Source organism: Periophthalmus magnuspinnatus, chromosome 9, assembly GCF_009829125.3.
Source record: "Periophthalmus magnuspinnatus isolate fPerMag1 chromosome 9, fPerMag1.2.pri, whole genome shotgun sequence".
NCBI classification, from domain to species: Eukaryota; Metazoa; Chordata; class Actinopteri; order Gobiiformes; family Gobiidae; genus Periophthalmus; species Periophthalmus magnuspinnatus.
In genome coordinates, this window is record NC_047134.1 from 25,617,019 (window position 1) to 25,641,939 (window position 24,921).

The following is a 24,921-nucleotide window of genomic DNA, read 5'->3' on the forward strand; positions in this document are numbered from 1 at the left end:
GTCTGCTATTAATGTTCAGATCTTTTTATGGACACAATAGCGGGATAAAAATAGCAGAGGTTAGATGTTCTCACGATAACAATTACAGAGAGAGGGGCGACCAGAATCAATGGAGCCGAAAGTGCGCCCACGATCATTTCCTATTTGGAACGTGGCAGCTAGCAGGTTAGCTGTGTCCATTTATATATACAGTCTATGGTAGAAACACATCTAACTTGCACTGATGTTTTTTACTGCTTAAAGAGGGAGTCTTTTACTTCTATGGGGTATTAACTGCTAACCTATAACATATTTAGATCCCCATGTTTCCTTTTATTGTTTTGAAAATGCTATATTCACCCAAAACAACGTATTAATATGTTTATACGTTTATATGTTAGGTATAAGTTTCACTTTAGTTTTCAACGCTCTGAGTCTCTCCTCCCTTTGTCAAGTTGCTGTGGGCGGATCTTTGGACAGAATCTTACAATAAGGAGGGTTCGAATAGGGCCCCGGAGAGGTCACTAAATTATTGAAACATGCATGGATGACATCTAAAACCTCCTCAGACAGTTTTTTTGTTTTTTTTTGTTTTGTTTTTGATGAGGGAACATTATAACATGGTAGAAAGCTAAAAAAAAAAAAAAAAAAAAAAAAAATCGATTTTTGAAAAACATGCATTCAAGTGAGTAGGACCATCTCTCCACAGATCTGACCTGTCCTGTCCATGGAAATAGTTTAACATAGATAGTTGAAGTTTAACGCCATACAGTGGAACATTCCAGTGGCAGCAATATCATCTCTATGGAGACAAGCAGACCAAAACATACATTGTGCACTTTTAATAAGAGTTTTGATGTTTTAATTACAGGTATTATATGAGATGATAATTGGAATAAGAGTAACACCCAAAGAGAAAAGGGTGATCGGGTTAAGAACTGGTTTGCCTTAATTAATTGGTGCCATTTTGGTAAGGTTAAATACAGGTCAATAACAATGTTCGCAATAATTCAAACTCCATTAACTCCTTATTCTGGGCCGTGTCACGGGTGCAGCAGACTTCTCTCACCCCATAGCCCCTTCAGCGTCTCCTGGGTCTTTCCTTTTCATAATCAGAAACCAATTTACATTTGTACATCTGCTGCGTTTGCTCATCATTTATTTTCTTGGTATTGGTAGAAAAAAGCATTTTTATGTCTTGAAGGTAGAGCTGGGCAATTCATCAAATATGAATCAAGCTCGTGAAACAGTTATTTGTAATTATTAGTGATCAGTTTGTGTCTTGTTAATGGAAAGCTCATAGTTTGGAGAAATAAACTGTTTGATTTTTTATGACAGTGATTTAAAGTAGCAGATTTTAGTGTCTCCAAAACATGAAAACAAAACTAGTTCATTTTAAACATTTTGCAGGGGTCCAAAGTTATTCCTCACTTAAATTATACAGTCTGAACATCCTAATTATTCACCACAATGAGTTTAAAAGCACTTTTCATATCTTTCAATGACCAATGTATGAGTTTTGCTGTGACGGTAAAGCTAAGTTGTAAATATTTGTAGCTAATCTTTAATTTTTTTTAAAATCTTTGTTGAAAACTCAGTAGTATGCAGATGTACTAATGTAAATTGGTTTATAATTATGAAAAGGGAAGACCCAGGAGATGCTGAAGGGACTATGTTTGTCGGCTGGCCTGGGAACACCTTGAAGTCCCACCGGATGAGCTGGAGGAAGCGTCTGGGATGAGGGAAGTTCTATCATGTTTTTGCATGTTTATAAGATCGCACTTTAAATTGCCTTTATATAGCAATTTGGGCAGCTGTGGTTGTTTTTAAATGTGCTTTATAAATCAATTTGACTTGACTTTAACAACAACTAGCATTATAACGCGCACTTCCTGATTATATGGCAATAAATCGGTTTATAATTAGACAAAGACAGCACGCAGTAGACTTATTTTGACCTCAAGAGATGCTTATCCAATAGATCTGTACTGGGGCAAGAACAAATTTTGCTGGGAAATAAACGGAGGCAGGGGCTTTAAAGAGTAATATGTAACTTTTCTGGTGGAAGGTTCGCTACTTGCTCAACTCCACAGAGCAGAGCCGCGGAGCAGACAAAACAACGGTCAGACTAAATGAAAACAGAACCCCACAGCACGATGTGTTTGGCAGCTGAGGAGGTGCTGACACTGGGCTAGTTTAACAGGATTTCAGACAATACACAGAGACAGCAGGGAGCTCCATGTGGACACTGGGGTTGGACAGTAAGTGAGTCATGAGTTTCCTCTGCAAGGAACAACTAAGCAGACAGGATTTAGAACACTGGAAGTATGATCGTATTCTGTAGTGGAGGAAACGACTCTGTTTTGCATAGAGATTTGTATAACGAGCTGGCTGCATATAATCATAACAAATACATAAACACACATATTGTTTCTTTTCACTGTTGGGAAGAACACTTTGCAAATGTATTTAGTTACACAATACTGAACACCTGCATTAAGTATGTATTTTGTAACATATTCAGTTACATGGGCCAATCAGAGTACTGTGTTCTGAATACTCTGAATACGTTTACACTGAGTTTGTTACGCATTCATTTATGTCTAAGTAGAGAAGGAAAAAATTGTACGCGCACACATCACTTGAGCTGTGTTTTCTTCACTCTCACTAATACTGTGCAGTTCAAAGCTAAAATGGCGTAATGAAGTACTGCCACGTATTACTTTGATTTTACTGCAACTGTACCAGAATGCAGTTACTCAAAAGAATATGTATTTTAGTTACTTTTCAACACTCATTATTTTTAAGATGGATATGGCACTATTGACAACCAGTGGTGAATGAAGTACTCCATTTTGTTACTTAAATGCAAGTACATATAGAGAGGTAAAGGTAAAAAGTTACTCAAGTAAAAGTAAAAGTATCACATGAAAAAAATCTACTTAAGTAAAAGTATCTAAGTTCCGATTTAAAGATGTATTTTAAGAGTAAAAAGTAAAAGTATTAGCTCAGCAGTCTTTTCTCCCTAACCCAAAGTTTGTGGTTTGATTCCTGATCTCACCACTGCTTCTGTGTCGTTGGGCAAGACACTCAACCTATAATGCATCCAGTATCTGCAAATACCTTCTATGCGTTGCGAAATTTTAGTCAATGCTAAGGCTGCACGGTTTTGGAAGAAAAACATCTATTTGTGTACTGGGATTTTATTTATGAGTTTGTTGTTTTGTGTGGATATTCTGTAACTTATCCCTTAAGCCCCAATGAGGTCACCCAACAAAACATGAATTACATTTGAGAAACAATAATAACTCATTATAACTGAAGTCACAATTATTGGGTTTGGCACACTGGATCCAAGAACAACCACAACATTTCAAAGTTTTCGCGAGACAAAGCTTTGGCTAATACCATCAAAGTCCGTATCCTTGTAAGCTCCTCTTGGACTTCACCAGAGACAGAACACAAGCTAAATGCCCATTTGTTTTAAGTAGGTCAGTCCGATGCCCGTTCTGCCTTCTTACACAGAGAGTACTGTGTCGTGCGGCTAACAGCTACCATTAGCAGAGCGGCTAATGTCTCCTGAGCTTTTCAAAGGGTGGTCTTTAGTGAAGAATGCTGCTCAGATGGGATCGCAGTGAGGAGGCTGCAGGGTGGTGGGGGTATGAGGGTATAAACATGTACAAATAACTGTAATATTCTGTAGGTGGCGAATGTGTGCTGCCCCTGGTGGTGTGAGGGACCCTCTGCAGTTTGAGTTTTTGTTTATGTTAGAGACAAATGTAAATGTATTTGCGTTTGTCCCTCTCTGTCTCATTTTAGACCTTGTTTAGACCTACTTTTGGCCTGATTAAGTTTAGATCTGGTGGTACTAACAAACTAAATATTATCGAGTTAAAAGTTTGAGAACCAGTGTCTTAAATATTGTCATTTGAGTTCGTGTACAAATGAATAGAATCTGTTTGTTTACGGTACAGAGGTGGCACCACACCTGCATAATTCTGTGGAAATAGAAAGTTAAAACCATACTTCGAAACATTATCTATGGAGGTAGAGCTTTATGCCATACTGAGGAATATTATAGCCAAAATTACAATATTTCCATGGAAACATCCCTTTATTTGTTATACACATTGATGTCAGTTTGGTCCCCACACCTTCCATTGCATGTCAGGCCAGAATCAAACATAATCATCCAATCAGATTTGAGTTTTTTTTAAGTGACATGTGAAACAAAGGAGCTCATTGGTCACCTATGATTTACGAACAAAATCACATTTCTCGCACCTCATTGATTCTACAGAAATCCACAATGTTTTTCCGTCCTGTGTTATTTTCTCCTTTCTTTTCTGAATGTAAGCAGCCATATTTGTTTTGATACGGAAAGACCATGTATGTCCCTGATTGGCCAATCCACCTGTCAATCACACACATCTGAAAACAGGGAGATTCACATGTGACCAGACTCATATCTTCGTAAAGTATTGAAGAAGTGTGTGTTCTGGATCCCAGGGAAAAACTAAAAACTTAAGTGTTTCATTCTGCAATTTATTTATTTCAGTTAATGATTTTTAACAATATTGCAGATTTAGAATATTTTTGCAGTTTTAATCTGCTCTTGGGTTAGTGTGTCAGTGGCATAAATTTGTTTCAGTCTTATCGTTTATGGTCTATATTTACTTCAGCCATATATCAAACTTCAAATTTTGTTAGCATGACAGGCTTAGCAGGATTTCCAGAGTTTGGCATCAACTCTATAGTTCCACATCATCCTCCTTTCATCAGCGCTGATTAAAAAGGTGGAGAAACTAAAGTGAGGAGATTACATGGAAAACAAACACACGGAAGCCAAACTGGTCCTGAAAACAGAACTTCAGTCAAGCTAATCGATACAACACAACCCATCTCTAAAGCGCACAAAGCCAACCCAACAAGAACATACCATTATTCCTCACAACATTGTCAAAACAAGCACAACGCCAAAGGGGAAAAGTCCGCAAACCCACACACACACGCAGTCAAATTAGAGAGATGATTGACAGCTCATATTATAGGCAGGACAGGCCCGGGCACGGAGGGGGAGGGGCAGCGGCACCAATTAGAGACATTTTTGTGCATGATAATAACTGTGTACAAGTCTATAAAGGCTATTGATGGCAGCAGTGCAGATGAGCAGAGTAATGAAAATACCTGTGTGTGCCCAGAATACGGCCCCGAGGGCATGACCCGGTGTGTGTGTGGGGGGGTGCGTGTGTGTGTGTGTGCCTCTGCGTGTGTTTGCGCCGGGGTGTGTGTGTGTGTGTGCCTCTGTGTGTTTGTGCCTCTGTGTGTTTGTGCCTCTATGTGCCCATGTGTGTTTTTGACTCTGTGTGTCTGTGCCTCTGTGTGTGTGTGTTTGTACCTCTGTGTGTGTGTTTGTGTCTCTGTGTGTGTCGGGGTGTGTGTGTTTGTGCTTCTGTGTGTCTGTGCCTCTATGTGTTTGTACCTCTGTGTGTGTGTGTTTGTGTCTCTATGAGTGTGTGTGTGCTTCTGCCTCTTTGTGTGTGTTTGCGCCTCTGTATGTGTGTGAGTTTCTGCCTCTGTGTGTGTTAGTACCTCTATGTGTGTGTGTGTGTTTCTGCTTCTGTGTGTGTTTCTGCCTCCGCATGTGTGTGAGTTTCTGCCTGTGTGTGTGCACCTCTGTGTGTTTTTGTGCCTCTGTGTGTGTGTGTCTGTTTCTGCCTCTGTGTGTGTGTGTGGGTTTGTGCCTCTGTGTGTGTGTGTGTGTGTGTGTGTGTGTGTGTGTCTGCCTCTGTGTGTGTTTGAGCCTCTGTGTGTGTGGTGAAAGGGAGAGAGGGAGGGAGAGAGGAAGAGAGAGTGAACGGGAGGGAGAAAGTGTGAGTGAGAGAAGGAGAGAAGGAGCAAACAGGAAGAAAGAGAGATAAGGGAGGAGAAGAGAGGGAAGGAGAGAGAAAGAGAGAGAGAAAGAAGAAGAGATGAGAGAGGAGGGACGGAGTGAAGGAGAGTGAGAGTGAGGGGACTGGAAGGGGGGAGAAAGAGAGGGTGGGAGAAATGGAGAAAGATGGAGGAAGTAGACGGGTAACTGAAAGAGAGAGAAAGCGAGGGGGCATAAAAAGAAAAAAGAAAGAAAGCATGAGAGAGACAGGATGACTGATGAAAAGAGGGAGGGAGAGATTGGGATGGAGAAAAGGGAGATAGAGGGAGAGCAGAGAGAGGGAAAGAGAAAGATGAACGCAGAGAGGGAAAGTCAGAGAGAAGGAGAGTGGAAAATAGGAAGTATGAGGGAGAGGAGGATGGAAAGAGATGAAGAGAATGGTGGAAACACAGAGAGAGCAGGAGGAGGAGGAGGAGTGCCCAAGACTCACTCTGACAGGTGGGGATGTCACAGTAGCGCCAGTAGATGCCGTCTTCATGGTCTGCGATGTAGCACCAAGGCTGAACGTCTCCATCTGGATTCCTGCAAAAACAAACAAAAGGGTCAAAACACTTAAACAATGGAAGAATTAACATCTAGGACAAAAAAAAAACATAAAAACTGTTATATAATCCAAACAATTGGATTATACAACTACAAGAAGCCATGTTAAGTACCAACCATAGACTGTATATATAAATGGACATAGCTAACCTGCTAGCTGTCACATTGCAAGTAGGAAGTGAGCATGAGCACACTTCTGGCTCCAATTCACTTTACATTGAAAAATAGTCACCCCTCTGTAACTGAGCCTCTTCATTTTGGTCTTAAAATGTTCGCATTAACCTGCTATACTTAATCTTGGTATTTTTATTTCACCATTTTGTACATAAATCAACATATGAACATTAATAACAGACAAATTGGGTACCTTCTTTAAAACTGGCATTAGCAACAGGTTTGTTGACAGCGTTGCTAAGTGCCCGCTTCAGTAGTCTGGTTCCCAATTGGCTCTTTGGTTGCTAGGATACTCACGGTTAGCCTCAATGAGCTTAATTTGGCTGGACCCGAACGCTTTAGGCGACGCCACACTCACTTAGTCTATTTCACAACACAAAGAAAAAAAATCTACCACGTAACAGGACAGGACAACTCAAGTGTGTGTTTTGTTTCTTCCAGTAGTAGCCAGTAGTTTTGATTTTTCTTTTTAATTTAATGACCAGAAAAACATTTGTTATGGAGAGATCAGGGGATGAAAGAGTCACTCAGAGGAGGTGAGGACAGAATGAAATGAAAGTAAAAACAACAGAGACGGCTCTTCCTCTGAACAGTTGGCTCTGTTACTCAATATTGTTTCAAGGCCTAATCCTTCCGTCACTCAAACATGATCACCCCACAAGCCTGTTGTCGTCGTCCTCTACCTCTACTCGGGCCTGTCAGTCATGGGGCAAAGGTGAGTGGAGGTCATGAGGAAGGCTACTGGTAAATACCTTCTCGTTTAGGTTGATACCAGATGGTTAAATCCGTGCTCCTGTTGACACTTGACACCATCTACTTCATGGATGTCTATGGTGAAATATTCAGCAGTTACCACGGTGAGCCTCTGATCAATACAAGCATTCTTGGTCCCATTTGGCTAGCTAGCTTGTGACTGCTATGTTATTTGAAAGAAATGTGTTTAACTGTACCAATTGGCTCTCATGATCATGGTGTTTTTATTTCGTCATTTTGTCAGGTGCCTTCTTTCCACGAGATTGCTCCAGCTAGCGTTAGCAACAGGTTTGATTGACAGCGTTTCAAAGCGCCTGCTCCCTGCTAAACCAACGGTGCGGGCGGAAAGGGGCGCTACCTTCAACTGTCTCCGGATTGGCTCTTTGGTTGCTACGATACTCGCGGTTGGAACTAGTCTCCAAATTCCCCCCCTGTAAACTGTAACTTGTTTAACTGTAGAAACTGGCTCTCATGTTGTTGTTCAAAGCTCAGATTAAAATCTAACGTGCGTGACACAGCTTCAGATACAGAAGCAGACACAGTAGTAGTAGTACCTCCAGTTAGCTTCACTTTGCCTCTTCCAAAATTTGGTCATGTCAATCAGGGGACACTCTGCTGCTCCAGAGGTTTTAGTGGGGGGCGGAGGTGAGTGGAGGTCATGTAGAAGGCTCTTTGTGGAAGGGATTGTTGTAAAACTCCGGGTGATGAGCCAAAACCTTTTGTCTGAAGTCAGGGCGTTTTTGAACCTCACAGAGATACTTTTAAGTCATCACAAGGCGCTGACAACCCCCTTGGTGCTTTTCAGTGTCACTTTCAATAGCAAAGATAGAGAGTGGAACATTTAAATGGCCCATAGCAGTCTTCTAAGGTGAGGGGAGACGATGAAATTTGTACTGAAGTAAGAGTACTGTTCAAAATAATATTACTCTAGTGGAAGGAAGTAGTGGTCCAAGAAATGGCTCAAGTATGAGAGTAAAAAAAATACTCATTATAATTTAAAGTCAATGTATTTGTAAGGGCAAAGGATATTTTCAAAGGATAAACCAAAAAAAAAAAAAAAAATAGACAAACTAAATCATATCTGAAAGAGTAAAGCAAGAAACACAAACGCTCAAATAATTTCATTTTGTCAACTTAAAGCCTTTGTGAGTAGCCGTGTACAGCTACTCACAGAGGGAAGAAGAACAGAAACTAAAAGCCGGAGTGGTTGGTAACAGTTATGAAAACTACAAGAGTAACTGTGAGCTGCACTGAAAGAAGCCACAACTTAGAACAAGTGTATATTTGTTTGCCCAGATGCTGAATGATGAAGGTAACTCAAACATGTTATTTTTTCACATTGTTAAACTCAGTGGTCAATGTGTAGCCTGTTCTGTTATGTGTAAAAAGCAGGAAAAGTCCGCTAGCATAAGGCGCTAGCTAATGCTAACATGTCGTTTAATAAAAAACTTGTTAACACTTTTGTAGCCACACTGGCTTCATCTACACAATTTACCTTGGTATAGAACTTATTAAAAGGTAATACACATCATAATATCACATAAAGGTGACGTACTGTCTGAATTCGGGTTAGCTACTCTAGCCCCGCCCCCCGCTGTCTTCAGCCGCTGCACTCACAAACCTTTTGCCAGTGTACAATTCAACATTTACGCATTCAAACTTTTTGGACCAATTGTACCTTTATATCAGGGACATCAAGTTTACATGCAAACTCTATGGTGGACGCGCATCTTGGCCGCACTGCATTTCTACAGCGTCAGACACAAGAGTTGATCTCCTCCATTGTTGGGTTTTATGTATTAAATACACTAAAGCCATTCTCTCGACCTGATCTGCATCGTTCATAAAGAGTCTGGGAAAACAAAACATCCAAAGGCACTCACAGACTGCAACGGACACCCCTGGACGTGCATCCAGTATTTTTCTCAGATTTTCTTAAATGCAAGGGCGTCCAAGGCATTTTTGATGCCCGAGTCTGAACGCAGCATAACAGTGAGGTTGCCGGGCGCTGTTGTGCACAGAGCCAATTGTTAAGGCGATATTTCGGGATGAATATGAACTATAAAAAACACACGCCCGTCAACCAGTACATCGTCTAAAATGTCAGTGCTACTTTTCGGTCCTGTTGTAATTGCCGGAGACCCTTTGCGTGGTTTCTTTTGACACAGCTCATTGTAACTTCATGAAAAAGCCCTGTGGCGCTGCCCTATCCCATTTCGCCTTTTGTGAGTTGAGTTGTGAAGGGCGTTTCCAATTCTTTTCTTCTCCTATCAAAAACACTATCCTGGGTTTCCTCCTCTCTTTTCACAGTCAGAATGAGGGGATGACAAAGATGTGGCCTCTATAGACTTTTTAGCTGCTGAACTCGGGTTTAAGTGCCTTAAGCTTTTCTTTATCATCAACAACAAACTGTTTTACAACTGAAAAACAATTCACTGAGAAAAATAGGACTTAAAAAGATATCAAATTGTAATTCAGATCAAGATTTAGGAATAAATAGGGCTATTTTTGTGTTGAAAAGCACTGATTAAAAGTCTGTATTGTTTTTGTTCATGAAATCATTACTGAAAACCATTTTTTAATTTAGATTTTTTTTTTTTTTTTTTTAATATATAAATTCAATCAGATATTGAGGTTAAGATTAAGGTACAGTTTATTGTCCCTGTAGGGAAATTTGTCCTCTGCATTTGACCCAGATTGGTCAATATGAGGGAAAAATGTTGAGTCATCAACATTCCCTGGAGGTGTGATGCTAACTGTGAGCACTACTCTGTTAGAAGCTCCGTTACTAAAGTTAGACTTTAATTTGAGCTTTTTTTTAACACAGTCTGACCAGAAAGCGCTGACTTAGCTGGAACTACAACAGGCGAGATGATTTGTGCTGTTAAACAAGTCATTCTCAAATAACATTACAGTCACAAGCTAGCGAGCATTAGCCAACAATTTTGTTTTTCAATAGTTTTTTGTTTTTTTACAGTTCAGTTTTTGTTGAAAACCAAACACAGGACCATGAACACTCACATTAATCACAGGCTTTTGAAAACGTGCTGTTTAAATCCATTTTTTGTTTTTTCTTATGTTTTCAGACTATTGTAAAAGCTTTTTTTCTTTGTTTGCTAATGCGTGCGTGGTGTCATCATGGTAAATGATGAACATTGCACCAACAGAGCTACGTGCAGAACACCCCCAGCGTTTATTGGCTTTAACTTGACTTTTTTTGCCTTATAAAGTTGTTTTCATGCCTGTTATGTTGGGTTTAAAATGACATTTTTATTCAAATTTTAAACCGTGTTAACTTACTCAACTTGGCACCATCTCCCGTTACAGCTGTTGTTGACGAGACAGCAGATTTGTTTACCTGCAAAGTTTGACATTGTATCTTGGACAAAGATCTGTTTGTGGCTCCACCCTGACACCTGTTTTGTCACGCCTGAAGTCACTGGTAAAAACACAAAAAATCCTCATATCCATCCTAAACTGAATTGTATAACCTTCCGCCATTTTCCTCTTCTCTTCTCTCTTACAATCCTGTCAATGTGAAATACGACTCTTAAGAACTCATCCAAGACTACTCAGGTAATTTACTGCAGTTTATAATCACCCCCTACGGACAAAAATGTGAATTACAACTATCAGAGTAACTGTAAAGACGATCCTGACCAGACCACCCCAGCTAATGCTTAGCCGGCGGCCGCTTTGATGGCTAAATGATGTAGTGAGCATATGAGATTTCTTCTCCAAGCCCTCGGTCCCAAAATAAAGAAAGATCATGTCTCGCTATCATACACCTGTGCACGGATCGCTTGAAAAAAGGAGGGAAAAAAGCAAAAAAAGCATGGGAATATCAGATACAGGTCTGAGCTGAGCTGAAAAGTAGAACCAACTGTGCCCCAGGCCACAGATTGTTTTTAAGGGTGACAGGGGAGAGAGGTGGGGGTGGATTAGGGATCAGAGCAGACGCTGAATTAATTTTAAGACAGGAGTAGGTAAAAAGTGTAATTATAAGATTCAAGTTTTAAGTTTTCTGGTTAAAAACACCAAAAGTTTTCTGTAATTCTGCTAATACTGCAAAGATATGAGAAAAGAATAACACACTAGATTCATTACTAAAATATGGGGAATTCATAAAAAAGTATGTTTGTAGAGTCTTATAACCCAGTATTTAGATATGCAAATGTATTATAACTATGAATTGTGTTTTTAAAGCCCCAAAATACAATTCCCTCACTGGCCAAATTTGACAAAATGTTGTTAAAATCGGAAAATATTAAACTACTTAAAAGAAACGATTTACTTAGATAGGTTGAAAAATTGTACAGTTCAAAACAATCAAAACTGCATACATATTTTGACTTTTAATTTTATGAATAAATACCATAGACTGTATAAAGAAGTGGACTAAGGGAGTGTGACGTCACCCATAGCGTTCCGCTCGAGTCAAATGAAGCTCATTGAGGCGAGCAGTTATATCGGTGAATTTGAAGTCAAGTTCCATATTTGGAATTCCGACTACGAGTATCATAGCAACCAAAGAGCCAATCCGGAGCGAGTCTGTTGAAGGTAAAACCCCTTCCTATCTGCACCACTGGTTTAGCAGGGAGCGGGTGCTTAACAATGCTGTCAATCGAACCTGTTGCTAATGCTAGCGGGAGAGACCTCAGGGAAAGAAGGGCTCTGATTTGTCTGTTATTAATGTCTGTATGTTCATTTACAGACAAAGTAGCTAAATAAAAATGCCAGGAACATGTAGAAAAGGTGAATCCGAACATTTTAATACCAATGGAGCCAGAAGCGCGCCTATGATCGCTTCCTATTTGGAACAGCTAATGCGTTAGCTATGTCCATTTATCTACAGTCTATGATAAATACACAAACAAATGATAGTTCTAAATCTGACGCAGTGATATTATAATCTGTGCTCATGTATTTAATGAATGTTCTGACTTCTACATCCCCTCTGACAAACGGCCTCATTGCCAGAGCTGGATGCCAGAAGATGTTTGGACACTTCATCGGGACTATTAAACTGATTGACTCTTTTAGCTCCAACTGAGAGACAAACTTCACTATAGAGACAACTAAAGACTCGTTCAATTTATATCCCACAAAACCCCTGTGCAGCAGTGGAAACAAGTGCCCAACCTGTGAAAGCAGTGAAAGCAAATGGGTTCTCCATTCTGTTATCAATTCTTCAGCTTTCACTAAATGCCAGTAGGGTCTGGGGCCCCCTTTGGCAGCTCAGATGCACTACAGGGGATGCCAAAAGCTATTTACGTAACAAGCACATGGGTTTGAAATCAACTTTAATTATATTTGTTTAAAGATCTGATTAGCAGTGCAGAGATGGTCCACCCTTTTTCACTTTTCTGTCTGAAAATGCTGTTCTAAAGCTGTGCTAGTTGCCAAAATGTATGCATGTGAATACTGACTATGTGCCAAAGAGTTTGTGAACACTAGGAACAAATCTGAGATATTTAAATACTTTAATACTTAGAAAATTAGGTACCCAAGCTTTAAATGCACTACTTTTAGCAAAGTTAGTATTCTTTTTTAATATATTTATTACTGGCAGGCCCTGAAAGATTTTTGGGTCAATACGGGAGCCATTGTGCTGCAACATTAACAGAATGGACTTACTCACTTACTAATCTCAGTTTTCTAAAAGTTAAAAAAATATTATCAATAAATAAAGATTCAAAAAGGCCAATTAAAACAAAAACTTGTGTAACTAAAATGCCAAAATATAGATTACAAAAGTCTGTGTGGAGTATTCGAGGTCACCAGTCGGAAATAGTGCTGAGACAGTGTAATTGCCTGGGATGATTGAGCATGCAAACGCCATGTCTGCTGCTGCTTTTATGAATGCATGTATTGACAAGGAGGTCTTTTATGTGATGTGTATAGTCTACTGTCTATTGTGGTTCTCAGACTGCCTACTCCAGCAAATTACAAGGCCTGCATCCTGGAGTTATGAACGAACTGCAGTTATTTTCATCTTTCATACATGAAGAATCTAAATGTGAGACTGATAAGTGCCTTACAGTTATGATATGGTGGAAATAGAAAGTTACAACAAGTTACAAAAGTTACAAAATTCTAATCTGTCAAATGGACAAAACGTTCTGAAGGTACATAGATATAAGGCAGATATAAAGCAGTGTCCACCAGTGATGTGACCAGCACTGAGGCTTGGACGAGCAGCCAAACGTCTTCACTCGTACAACTTTTTGTCCAATGACAGATTTGATTTTTTCTTTTACTATAAATCATACCTGGACGATTGAGGGATTACACGGATAAAAAGTTCTTCAGGAAGATGGCTATGTTTTATGCCTTATTGTGGCCAAATAAACAACATTTCCATGGAAACAAGCAGGTGAAGTAAGATTCAGGTCTGTGGAGATGCAAGCCCATTCACAGTAAGGACGCATGGTCAGTGAAAATCAATAGGGACAAGAAACGTTATGGTATTTTGATCTCAAACAGCACAAGATCTTATCCCATGTCTACTCTTATATTTTAAATTCTGACTTGTCTGAAGGATGCATGTTTTTCTATATTGTTCAGTCCAATAAACACAACCAAAATGAAAAAACCCTCTTATTTTGGTCTATTTTTTGGACAAAACATTACTACTGTGGCTTTAACTTACCAAGCACCAGTCCGACATTAAAACATAAAAGTAGACAGGAGATAGTGTCTTGTGCTAGTGTTCTTTTCTTTGTATGTGTAGTAGCACAGTTAAAAGTCACCTTAAGGATCTGCATACAAACTTGTGCATGAACTGGCACAATGACTTTGTTTGAAATGTGTGTACACTGGCACGTTCAAACCAGAGCTCTCCTTATTTACAAGTCAAATTATTCTGCATGGAACAGTGGCTCGTATAATTCCTTCTCTCTCCTCCAGTGTTGATCTCTCACCCCTCTGCTCTGCTCTGCCCATCTTGTTTTGGACACCTCCATTAACTGGTTCAATTTAACCAGCGCTGCTCACAGGTTGTAATGCTCTTATAGCTCAAATGTGCAGCTAGCATCACAAAGATTCCATTACAACTTGAAGACTTGAAGAGAACCACTCACTCTGGCGTTTCTATTATGTCATCTCTGTATGGCAATGGCGTGGAGGACGATCACAGCATTCACATTACACAAGGTGGTATTGAAAATGTTGTCTTTAGGATATGTAAAGACTGAATCACTAATATAGAGTCTATAATCAGAAGCGTGTCAAAAAGGAGCAAAAAAGGATTTATTCCGGAAGTTGCCATCATTCAGTTTGTATTATTTTGCATGGGGCTGTCAACAGCAAATAAGCTCTATTAAGAAATAAGTTCTATCTAGATTCTAGAGAGCTGTTTTAAAGTGTTGATGAACACTGAACATTTTACACAAATCAACCTACTTTATTTCTTATGTTAGTAGCAAAACTTTTCCCAAATTCTCCATTGTGTCATGATGTCAGTTTCCCTGTCCTCCCGTGCTCTCTCCCCCTCCCCTACCTGTGTGTCTGGAGCTGGGTGGAGTGCCTGACTCCTCCCGTGCACACCTGGGGTGCATCAGCCTAATCACCACCACCTGCTGCTGAGTACAAGAAGGCTTGGCAGTCTACACTCGGTGCCAGACCGTCCGCGTGTAAAACGTGAATGTTTCTTGCTAAGCTTTGTTATATGGTACTTTCCGGCAAATGCTCATTTGGATTTATGCACCCTCCAGATTCCTGCCTCTACTCGCCCAGCTCCTGCCGCCACGTTCCAGTCCCGGTATCGCTTCCAGCTCGTCTTGTCTCCTGCTCGTCTCGTCTCCTGCTCGTCTCGTCTCCTGCTCGTCTCGTCTCCTGCTCGTCTCGTCTCCTGTCCGGTCCTGGTCTCTGGTTTGTCACCCGCTCCCCGCTCTGGTCTTCGTCTGATCCGCCTGCCCTGGTACCGCACCTGCTTCTATCCCCGTCCTGGTCCTGTCCTGCCCGCCTCTACCTGCACCGCACCCGCCTGACCCGTCTCCCGCTCCCCGGTTCCTGTACCTGCTCTTGTGACCTGTTTAAAGACTGCATTTTCACCGCTGTAAATAAACACTGTTAAAACTGCTCTGGTCTGCATCCTTTGGTCCTATCCGCACCGTTACGACAGAACGGTCTGGCCACTATGGACCAAGCAGGCTCAGATCCGGACCAGACGCGCCGCCTCACGCACTCTCACCCCGAGGCGGTGCTGGGTCAGCATGAACAATCCATTCGGACTCTATTGGAGCTAAATCAGACATTGTCCCAGCAGGTGGCACAGCTTAACCACCAGGTGGCCGCGCTCCTCGTCACCCCGCCTGCTGCAGCCGGAGCGCCGCCACGCCTCCCGGAGCCGAGAGGCACGGATCCGGAGCCGTATGCTGGACAACCTCACCTCTGTCGCGGATTCCTGTTCCAGTGCGAGTTCATGTTCCAGCAATGCCCTTCTCGTTTCAGCTCGGGGGCCACCAAGATCCGATATATATGTGGATTACTCCGGGGCAGAGCTCTCCAGTGGGCAGAGGCGCGCCTAATGAAGACGTCTGTGGATAGCCTGGATTTTAATGAATTTGTGTCCACGTTTAAGCTGGTGTTTGACCACCCGCACTACCAGGACAATGCTGCCTCCCGGTTATTGACTCTCAGCCAGGGCTCCAGGACGGTAGCGGATTATTCCATTGAATTCTGGACACATGCGGCGGAGCTGGACTGGACGGACAGCGCGCTGCGGGCTGTGTTTGTGCGGGGCCTGAACGAGACTTTGAAAGATGAATTGGTTTCCCGGGACGAACCCCCCGACCTGCGGACCCTCATCTCCCTCACTCACCGTATAGACAACCGCCTACGGGCTCGTCGCCGAGAGAGACGCCGGTCACCGGTCCCGCCGGAGCCACGCGCTGCCCCGCCCCCGCCGGATGAGCCCATGCAACTCGACAGGACCCTTGTGTCGGCCGAGGAGCGTCAACGGAGGCGTCGTCTGGCCGGGGCTTGCCTCTACTGCGGTGAGCGCGGACATTATGTGGTCACTTGCCCAGTTCGGCCAAAAGGGGGGGCCCACCAGTAGCACTGGGAGTACTGGTGGGCGAGCAACACATCCTGGACTCTTCTAATAGACTGCGGCTCAGCGCCACCCTGTGCGTTCGCACAGAGACCTTATGCGTTTCCGCCCTTATCGACTCCGGGGCTGAGAGGGACTTTATTGATGCCCAAGTCGCGGAGCAGCTCGGGGTCTACCTGGAGCCCCTCGAACGCCCCTTAAATGCCCAGGGGCTCAATGGACGTTTTCTGGGGCACATCACTCACATCACAGAACCTGTCACCGTGATTCTGTCCGGCAACCACCAAGAGAACCGTCAGTTTCATGTCCTGTCCTCCTCCGCTTCTCCTCTGGTCCTTGGTTACCCCTGGCTACGCGCCCACAACCCTGTTTTCGATTGGGCCAGGGGCGGAGTTTCGGGCTGGAGTCCCGATTGCCACGCCAAGTGCCTTCGGTCCGCCCTCCCTCCGGCCGGGAGGTCCGTTCCTGTCGCTGATCCGTCCCCAGACACCCCCAATCTGTCCTCGGTGCCTGCTGAATATCACGACCTGGGGGAGGTTTTTAGCAAGAGCAAGGCCCTCTCTTTACCGCCCCACCGTCCATATGACTGCGCCATTGACCTCCTGCCGGGTGCCCCACTACCATCTAGCAGGCTATATAACCTGTCTAAACCTGAACGCGAGTCAATGGAGGACTATATCCGTGGGTCCCTGGCTGCCGGAATCATCCGCCCGTCCACTTCACCCGTGGGAGCGGGGTTCTTCTTTGTGGCTAAGAAGGACAAATCCCTGCGGCCTTGCATTGATTACCGGGGTCTGAACAATATAACTGTAAAGAATAAATACCCGCTTCCCTTACTGGACTCGGCATTTACGCCCCTCCACGGTGCGACCATCTTCTCAAAGTTGGATTTGCGGAATGCGTACCACCTGGTGCGCATCAGGGAGGGAGACGAATGGAAGACGGCCTTCAAGACACCCCTGGGACATTTCGAATACTTGGTTATGCCCTTCGGTCTCACCAACGCCCCTGCCGTATTCCAAGCCCTCATCAACGATGTGCTCCGTGATTTCCTTAACCGATTCGTCTTTGTTTACTTGGATGACATCTTGATTTTCTCGCGGTCCCCCCAGGAGCATCATCAGCACGTTCGCCAGGTTCTCCAGCGCCTCCTCGAGAATAAACTGTTCGTGAAAGCTGAGAAATGCGAGTTTCACGCAGAGGAGGTCAGCTTTTTGGGCTTCATTGTAGGGCGGGGCCAAGTAAGAGCTGACCCTGAAAAGATCCAGGCTGTCACTGAGTGGCCCGTTCCTACCAGCCGGAGACAGCTCCAGAGATTTATCGGCTTTGCCAATTTTTATAGACGTTTCATCCGGGATTTTAGTAGGGTTATCTCGCCCTTAACTAAACTCACCTCTCCTGCTTTGCCGTTTGCCTGGTCTCCTGAGGCGCAGACAGCCTTCGAGAAGCTTAAGAGACTATTTACCTCCGCTCCCATCCTGCACCAGCCCGACCCTTCACGGCAATTCATCGTGGAGGTCGACGCCTCCGACTCGGGAGTGGGGGCCGTGCTTTCGCAGAGGTTCGACCCCCACAACCGCCTCTGTCCCTGCGCCTTCTTTTCCCGGCGATTGTCCTCGGCCGAGGTCAATTATGACGTGGGGGATCGGGAGCTCCTTGCCGTAAAGCTGGCCTTGGAGGAGTGGCGCCACTGGCTCGAAGGGGCGGAGCAACCATTCATCGTCTGGACCGACCATAAAAACTTGGAGTACATCCAGTCCGCCAGGCGCCTCAATCCCCGTCAAGCTCGTTGGTCCCTCTTCTTCAGCCGCTTCAACTTTCTCCTCACCTACCGCCCCGGATCTCGGAACGTCAAACCCGATGCCCTCTCCCGCCAGTTCGCCCTGGAGGATAGCCCGGTCACCGCAGAAACAATTATTCCCTCCTCGTGTGTGGTGGCCGCGGTCCATTGGGATATCGAGGACACCGTCCGAGAGGCCCAGACCAACGACCCCGACCCAGGTAACGGCCCTCCAGGTAAACTGTTTGTTCCCGATTCTGTCCGGTCTCAGGTGCTCCAGTGGGTCCATGCCTCCCGTTTCGCCTGCCATCCTGGTGCCGGTCGCTCTCTCTCCCTCCTCAGGAGACGCTTCTGGTGGCCCACGATGGACACAGACACCCGGGCTTATGTCGCCGCCTGCCAGGTATGTGCTCGGGCCAAGGCCTCCCACTCACCCCCTTCTGGTCTCTTGCATCCTCTCCCAGTTCCTCGTCGCCCTTGGTCCCACATCGCCTTGGACTTCGTGACGGGCCTTCCCCCTTCCCAGGGGAACACGGTGGTTCTCACCATTGTGGACCGCTTCTCCAAGGCCGCCCATTTCGTTGCCCTGCCTAAGCTCCCCACAGCCAAAGAAACTGCCGACCAGCTGACCAGTCATGTCTTCCGACTCCACGGCATCCCGGTGGACATCGTGTCCGACAGAGGGACCCAATTCACCTCTCAGGTATGGCGGTCTTTCTGCGACGGTTTGGGGGCCACGGTTAGCCTCACGTCCGGGTTCCATCCACAATCTAATGGGCAGACGGAGCGGGCCAACCAAGACCTGGAGTCGGCCCTACGGTGCACAGCCTCCGCCAACCCCGCGACCTGGAGTACTCACCTGCCCTGGATAGAGTATGCTCACAACTCCCTCGTGAGTTCCGCCACTGGTATGTCCCCCTTCGAGGCATCGCTGGGATATCAACCCCCTCTCTTTCCCACGGAGGAGAGGGACCTCGCCGTCCCGTCTGTTCAGCGCCATCTCCAGCGCTGTCGCCGGATCTGGAAGAAGGCCAGGGCGGCCCTTCTTCGGGCTGGAGCGCGCACTAAGGCGACGGCCGATCGCCACCGTGTCCCGGCGCCCGTATACCAACCTGGCCAGATGGTTTGGCTCTCCGCCAAGACGGTCCCGCTGAAGACGGACTCCCGTAAGCTGTCCCCCCGATTCCTGGGACCGTTTAAGATCATGAGGATCATAAATCCATCGGCGGTGCGCCTCCAGTTACCCCCGTCTCTCCGGATTCATCCGACCTTTCACGTCTCCCAGGTTAAACCAGTCCGGACCAGCGACCTGTGCCCTCCGGCCGATCCCCCACCGCCCGCCCGAGTCATTGACGGCCACCCGGCGTTCACCGTCCGCCGCCTGATTGACGTTCGTCGCCGTGGTAGGGGCCTCCAGTACCTCGTCGATTGGGAGGGTTACGGTCCGGAGGAGCGATCCTGGGTGCCCAGGGCACGCATTCTGGACCCCGACATGGTGAGAGACTTCCACCGCGCTCATCCTGACAAGCCTGGGGGTCCACCAGGAGGTGGACCTTAGGGGGGGGGTACTGTCATGATGTCAGTTTCCCTGTCCTCCCGTGCTCTCTCCCCCTCCCCTACCTGTGTGTCTGGAGCTGGGTGGAGTGCCTGACTCCTCCCGTGCACACCTGGGGTGCATCAGCCTAATCACCACCACCTGCTGCTGAGTACAAGAAGGCTTGGCAGTCTACACTCGGTGCCAGACCGTCCGCGTGTAAAACGTGAATGTTTCTTGCTAAGCTTTGTTATATGGTACTTTCCGGCAAATGCTCATTTGGATTTATGCACCCTCCAGATTCCTGCCTCTACTCGCCCAGCTCCTGCCGCCACGTTCCAGTCCCGGTATCGCTTCCAGCTCGTCTTGTCTCCTGCTCGTCTCGTCTCCTGCTCGTCTCGTCTCCTGCTCGTCTCGTCTCCTGCTCGTCTCGTCTCCTGTCCGGTCCTGGTCTCTGGTTTGTCACCCGCTCCCCGCTCTGGTCTTCGTCTGATCCGCCTGCCCTGGTACCGCACCTGCTTCTATCCCCGTCCTGGTCCTGTCCTGCCCGCCTCTACCTGCACCGCACCCGCCTGACCCGTCTCCCGCTCCCCGGTTCCTGTACCTGCTCTTGTGACCTGTTTAAAGACTGCATTTTCACCGCTGTAAATAAACACTGTTAAAACTGCTCTGGTCTGCATCCTTTGGTCCTATCCGCACCGTTACGACACATTGAAATGAATGGGATTCTCACTTAACCGGAAGTGCCACCACCACAGACTGTAAAGAAATGGACTAAGTGAGTGTGACGTCACCCATAGTGTTCAGCTCCAGTCAAATGAAGCTCATCAAGGCCAGCACCAAAGCAGTGGTGCGACACTTAGCAACTCTGTCAATCATATCTGTTGCTAACACTAACGGGAGCAACCTCGGGGAAAGAAGTTGCCTGATTTGTCTGTTATTAATGTTTGTATCTTGATTTACGGACACAATAGTGAAATAAAAATACGAACATTTTAAGAACAAAATGCACTGACTGCAACACTTACAGAAAGAGGGGTGACAATTTCTCAATATAAAGTGAATTGGAGCCAGAGTCAATGGAGCCGGAAGCACGCCCATGATCACTTCCTATTTGGAATGTGGTGGATAGCAGGTTAGCTGTGTCTATTTATATATATAGTCTATGGCAGTGGTGTCAAACTCAAATTCACAGAGGGCCAAATTTAAAAACTATCACTAAGTCGTGGGCCAAACTAAAATATTTATTGAAAAATTTCACCAACATCTGCATGTTTTTCAGAAGGGGTGAATTAAATTTGAGTGAGGCGACAAGTAGCAGATGCTCGTGAGTGACAACAGAAGTGGTAGAACCATTTGCAAAGCATTCTGGGATTCGTAGTATTAGGGGTGCATGTGCTATACTGGTGCGGCGGCCGGCGGGCCAGCTCTAATACATATTTGATATGACCTCGCCCGTGGGTCTGAGTCTGACATGTCTGGTCTATGGCCACCACAAAGAAAATGTGGTGTAGGAGCATTTACGGCAAAAATGGACGAAGCACAATAAAGTCAACAGTCTATTCAGTGGCTGCGGTTACATGAACAGCAAAATCTGATTATAATGTAAGAACCTTGGGTTGTCTGTAAAGACAACACTGTAGGAAATGCATTTACCTACCATTATAATCTGTTTTAAAATTAGTTAAATGACATACAGACAACAAAATCTATTATTTAGCTGTTCATGTGTCATTTATAACTCTTTTGAAGAGTTCTTTAACGTGAATGGTTGAATCTGAATCACATTTTTTTAAAGACCTGAAACTTTCTCTTTCTAATTTGTCTGCAATTTTATACTGATTAACATTGAACCGACACAAAAATCAACACAGAAGCAGAGCAGGTGTCATGAGCGTGCACAAAAAACATATTTGGCATCATAATTACAGTTAGTTTTAAAATTAGTATTATTGTAGTGTAACGTTTTATTTAGATTTTGAATAATCCCAAAGGTTAAACTCACTCCCTCTCTCAGTTTAAACTATTTTAAACACATTTAAGACTTGGTCATTTCTCTCTATTATTAGTCTGTTGTTAAAATGAGTTCTCACATTGGCTTCTGTCACATAAATAAACAGTAAAAGAGCCAGTCTTTGGAAAGGGTCTGAAATGAACACATCCAAAAGATTCAGATCCCATAAATGAGCCAAAAGTCCCATCACTAATGATTTCTATTATATCATCAGTTTATGGGAATGACATAGAGGACAATCATAGCATTCATATGACACAAGATGGTACTGAAGATGTGTTGTTTAAGATATTTAAAGACAGAATCACAAATATAGTGTCTAGAATTAGAAACGTTTCCAAAAGATGTAAAAAGGGATCCCTATAAGAAAAGACACTCTTGCAAACAGCCAACATATAAGACGATATGTCTGCACTGCACAAACAGCCTTTTCACTGGCTACAGCTACATTCACCCCCAAATCTGATTATAATCTAAAAGAGACAACGCAGTAGGAGATGTATTTACCTTTTTGACATGTTTTGGCGTTTAAAATAGCTTAAATGATAAACCCCAAAATTCTATGTGAGTAACCAGAGGGATCATGCAGGATCAGAGAGAAATCCTATTATTTAGCTGTTTACATGTCATTTTAATAGTCTTATAACTCCAAAAGTAACACAATAATCATTTTGAGTACGATTGTAACCGCAGTGCAAAACTACAGCACTGAACAGTAGGCCTGTCATGATAAGTGCTATACAGAACTATAATTTTTGGGGATAGGGGGGACTTTTCTTTGTAGTACTGGTAAATATTTGGTTTAACAATTTTGCACATTTCGAACACTTTTGGGGGATAATTCTGCTTTATAATTTGGTTTCAATATTATCTTTTATCATCTATATTTATGTCAGCAATACATCACATTTCAAAATTTGTTATCGTGACAGGCCTGGGTTACAGACACATTAACGCTACTTTGGATACATTCATCTTGTAAGTTACAATAAGACAAAACAAATCAAGATATTAACATTGTTGAGATGAAGCAAAAACATGATCGGATTATAGTTCTCGGGAGAATAAAAAGAGAAAACAAAGATCTGGAGAACAGTTTTTGTCCATATTGTCTACACCTGGATATAAAGAGGCAGGAAATGTCTGCTAGAAGTATTCACACCACTCACCCTTTGAACAGCAGGTGCTTCACACTTGCACTAAAACAGCTGTGGGACTGTCACATGTGAAAACAGAAATGTTAAGTGCATGTCTTGGTTTGATCTGTGGTTTAAAGGGCTCATATTACACTGTTTTCCGATTTATGTTATAATGTTGTTTCCACATCACAAACATACCTGGAGTTGCAAACTGAAAACGCTCTGTTCCACCTTGTGATGTCATGTGGTAATACAGGAAGTGCTCCACAGTGTCCACAAGTCAGGATATGAACATTAATAACAAACAAATCAAGCGCCTTCTTTCTCTGAGGTTGTTTCCCGCTAGCATTAGCAACAGATTTGATTGACAGTGTTGCTAAGTGCCTGCTCTCTGCGAAACCAGCAGTGTGGACGGGAAGGGGTGTTACTTTCAACAATCTTGTTCTGGATTGGATCTTTGCTTGCTATGATACTCAGGAATCAGTCAGAATTCCTAATATGCAACTTGGCTCCAAATTCACCCATATAACTGTTAGCCTTGATGAGTTTCATACAACTGGAGCCTAACGTCTATCATGATCTCTGTCAGTCCTGCCCTTTTTTGCGCTTTCTCCCCTTCCTTCTGTGTTGAACCTGGAGCTGGGCGGAGACACCTGGACCTAATCCGCAATCAGCTGCACCTGGGGAGGGTAAGAGGAGCCAGGACCTGACACTCAGCTCCAGATCGTCCGTGTATCTTTGTGGTACACTTTGGTTGGCTCGGTTCATGTTTTTTCACTTTTTGATTCCTGCTGAATTGGATACTCTTGCTCCTCACCAGATCCCGCTCCCTGGACCTGCTCAGCTCTTCAGTCTCCGACCCCGCTCTCCTCTACAGCACTGTTCATCTCGTCTCAGACTCTGCTACTCCCGCTCTACTCCTGGACCACAGCAATCACCCCGCTCTCAACTCACCGATCGATCTACCGTCATATTGCACTCTGTAAATAAACACCGTTAAACCTTTCCCCAAGTTCCGTCTTTGGTCCCTCCTGTCAGTCTTTACGACAACGCCATAGCTGATGTCACACTCCTTTATACAATCTCCACACCTTCACTAGAATCATCTGGATAATTTCAGCCTTGGAGTTGCCAATCTCTACTGAACAAAAGGTAAAAGGAGCTGTTCACTTAAAAACTACCACTTCAGGACATCACAAGGTGGAACAGAGCATTTTGTTCTTCGGAGATGTAGACAGACTAATAATAAAGTGTTATTCAAATGTGTGAAAGAAACAAAACACAACTCCAGGTATGTTTTTGAGGAGGTAACATTATAACAGGACTTAAAGCTCACAAGAATCAGTTTTTGCGTAAAATAGAACAATTAAGAATTGTAACAGAGAGAAATATTTCATACACTAATACTTTTAATAGGGATTATTATAATACAGTAGCTTTTATCAAACATTATAATTTAGCATCTCATAAAAACATGTTTACATAACTGCATTGCATAAGCATTACTCATAGCAACTCAAATATAAATGCCTGGTTTATTGCTACTGATTTTTAACGAGATATAATTGTTGTTCATTTAATTAAGTTGAACCAAGCTCAAGTTTCAGACGTCATATAAAAGTTTTGGGTGTAATTTTGGCTTGGAGTTACAGTACCAGTCAAATGTTTGGATACACCCCTCTCATTCAATGTTAAATATTTTTCGAGGGTGGTTACTTTTTTCTTTGCTACATAATTCCATATATCTTACTTCATATATTTGATGTCCTCTGTTTGTATATAAAATGTAGAAAGTAGTAAAAATATATAAATACAAAATACACATTCCTCGGGGAGTCGAGCTAACTAGAGGCACTGCTGCATCTGAAGATTTGTTACTTAAGTTAGACTTTAATCTGAGCTTTATTTTAACACAATCTGACCACAAAGAACTGACTTAGCTGGAACTACAAGAGGTGAGCTGATCTGTGCGGTTAAACAAGTCCCTGTCAAATAGCATTATGTCACAAGCTAGGTAG

At 43.8% G+C, this 24,921-nt stretch overlaps 1 protein-coding gene across 2 annotated transcripts in view; it reads right to left on the minus strand.

Moving 5' to 3' along the window:
* The window catches only part of kremen1 (kringle containing transmembrane protein 1), a 132,684-nt gene that overhangs the window by 54,496 nt on the left and 53,267 nt on the right, over positions 1-24,921 (minus strand). For both annotated transcript variants that reach the window (XM_033973288.2, XM_033973287.2), the window contains exon 3: positions 6,342-6,433. In XM_033973288.2, the coding sequence (XP_033829179.1) occupies positions 6,342-6,433 (92 nt within the window). The remainder of the gene's footprint in view (positions 1-6,341; positions 6,434-24,921) is intronic.